Source organism: Babylonia areolata, chromosome 2 (assembly GCF_041734735.1).
Source record: "Babylonia areolata isolate BAREFJ2019XMU chromosome 2, ASM4173473v1, whole genome shotgun sequence".
NCBI lineage: Eukaryota > Metazoa > Mollusca > Gastropoda > Neogastropoda > Buccinidae > Babylonia > Babylonia areolata.
In genome coordinates this window covers 32,103,014-32,105,513 of record NC_134877.1, presented here as the reverse complement: position 1 = coordinate 32,105,513, position 2,500 = coordinate 32,103,014, and the positions used below count along the sequence as shown (strand labels likewise).

The 2,500-nt window shown below is 52.5% G+C and overlaps 1 protein-coding gene across 1 annotated transcript in view; it reads left to right on the top strand.

Annotated features, from left to right (window-relative positions):
* The window catches only part of LOC143277252 (alpha-1A adrenergic receptor-like), a 123,348-nt gene that overhangs the window by 2,407 nt on the left and 118,441 nt on the right, over window positions 1-2,500 (top strand). Inside the window, exons 2-3 of the mRNA XM_076582034.1 lie at window positions 1-182; window positions 351-584. The exon at window positions 1-182 is cut by the window's left edge and continues 266 nt beyond it. Coding sequence (XP_076438149.1) covers window positions 1-182; window positions 351-584 — 416 coding nt within the window. The remainder of the gene's footprint in view (window positions 183-350; window positions 585-2,500) is intronic.

Genomic DNA, 2,500 nt, shown 5'->3' with positions numbered 1-2,500 from the left:
CACCCAGACGGGCTACGTGCTCTTCTCGGCGTCCGCCTCCTTCTACATCCCGCTGAGCATCATCCTCCTGGTGTACTTCAGGATCTACCGGGAGGCCATCAAGCACTCCAGGTTCCTCAGCACGGGGGTCAAGACCACTAAAGTGGACGAGAGCGGGGGCGTGACGCTGAGGGTGCACAAAGGTGGAGGAGGAGGAGGGGGAAGCCCGCGTAATGTGATGACGTCCTACGGACTCACCTCCACCACCACCACCACCACCACTCCGCCGCCACCTCCGCATCCTCCTCCTTCTCCTGCCCATCCCCATTTAAGGTGTTCAGCAGCAGCAGCAGCAGCCACGACGGCTCGAGGGGCGGCGACAGGGTGTGTTTTGTCTTCTTCCTCCTCTCCTCCCTCGGGCCACCAGAGCAGCTCCTCCAGCGAGCGGTCCGAGTGCTCCCTGGGCCAGAAGACCCCGGTCAGGATGACGGCCGCCGGCAGAGTGGCTCGCTTCCGGCGGGAGACGAAGGCTGCCAAGACCCTGGGCATTGTGGTGGGGGTGTTCATCCTGTGCTGGTTCCCCTTCTTCTTCATCCTGCCTCTGGGTGAGTCAGGAGAATGTGTGTTTTCTTTCTGTTTTTGTTTTTGTTGTTTTGTTTGTTTGTTTGTTTTTTTGATGGTGGGTGGGAGAGGGGTGGGTATTTGATTGTAAGGTGTCGTCGTCGTGTGTGTGTGTGTGTGTGTGTGTGTGTGTGTGTGTGTGTGTGTGTGTGTGTGAGGGGGATGTAGTCTGTGGTGTGTGGAAGTTTGGGGTATTGGATGTGTTTGAGTGGGGGTGTAGTGTGTGTGTCGGGGGTTGGGGGTGTGTGTGGGGGGGGTGTATGCCTATAACTGTGTCTCAGTTCTGTCTGTTTATATGGGTTCATTTCCATCTCAGTGTTTGTTTCTGTCTCTGTCTCTCTCTGTTTGTTCCCCAACTCCTCTCTGCTGTACCCCTTATGTCTGTCCGTCTACCTGCTTGTCTATCTGTCTGTCTGTCTGTCCGTCCGTCCGTATGCCTGTTAGTGCTTGTCCTAATGTCCATGTCTCTCACTTTCTCTGACAGTGTTTCTATTTTTCTGTCTGGCTGCCTGCCTGCCTGCCTGCCTGTCTGTGTGTCTGTCTATCTGACTGTCTATGCCTGGCGCCCATGTGTGCGTTCCCAGAGTGTGTCGAATGAGACCCTCTCGTTCTGCAGGGGAACAACAACAAAGCTGTTGAACGGCAGAATTGATGTCACTCGGTCCTTGAGGAGGGGGGTGGGGTGGGGGAGGGGTGTTGGTTGGGGTGGAAGTGGGGACGGGGGATTGGGGGATGAGGGGGGTCCACACAGAAGAAAAAAACAACCACCACCACCATGGAGTGAAAGGTTGACAGAAGACAGCCTCACTTTGTTCACAAGGGAATTTTTTTTTTTTTGTCAAAGCGTGAGTTTGAGCTGAGGTCAGCTGCTGATTCGACTGCTAGCTTCTGTGGGTGGAAAGAAGGGGAATTCTGGGCAGATTGGCATATTTATTGACATGCGTGTGTGCGTGCATGCGCGTGCGCGCGCGCGCGCGTGTGTGAGTGTGTTGACGGGGAGGGTGGATTAGGTTGGGTATGACTGGCTTTTTGGATGACGTGAGGGCAAACCGTGAGGTCCATTAGTCGATGAAGACCTGTAATGAGCAGTTGTCACGTGAAAGGCCGATCGACAATAGTTCTTCAGTGAGTGGGAATTACCAGATTATGATTGGCTGAAGGTTTGGGGAGTCCTTCTCTGCGAGTTTCTTTGTGTTGCTTTTGTCTGTCTGTCTGTCTGTCAGTTATGCACTGTCTGTCCCTGCCTGTCTCTCTTTCGTCCTATCGTATTTTCTGCAGAATATAATTACATATGGTTTCTTGTCCCTTGTTCTCTGTCAGTCTGTCCGTCTGCCTGTCTTTTTCTGCCTATATCATTCTCCCCTCCCCCCCACCACCCCCCTCCCCAACACCACCAACCGACTCCGATTTCAAACTGATATTGACGAACACAAAACGTGTCTTGTGATTAGCTTTCTTTTTTTTTTCTTTTTTTTTTCATTCCCCCCCCCCTCCCCCCCCCCCCCCTCCCTCCCGGCACCCCCGCAAAAAAAAACAAAGCAAAAAAAAAAAATCATCAGCCATCAAGCAAGAGGGCAATGAAACATTGGCTTCCAACTCTCTGCGGAATCGCGTGGTGTGTCTGGACCATGGTAGAAAAGGGAGGGCTATGCTGCGTATACCCAGATTTTGACCCACAAGACCAGGCTACGTAGTGATAAGTGAAGTGATAGTGATTTACGATTGGAGGTCACGAAGAGAGAGAGAGAGGGAGGGGGGGGGAAGAGAGAGACAGAGACAGACAGAGAACACTGAACACTGGAATGTTCAATGTCATTAGCTCTGGTGACGTGGGGGTGCAAATCAGAACCTTAATGGTGAAAACAATGAAACGAGATGGAACACAAAAGAAAAGGATTTG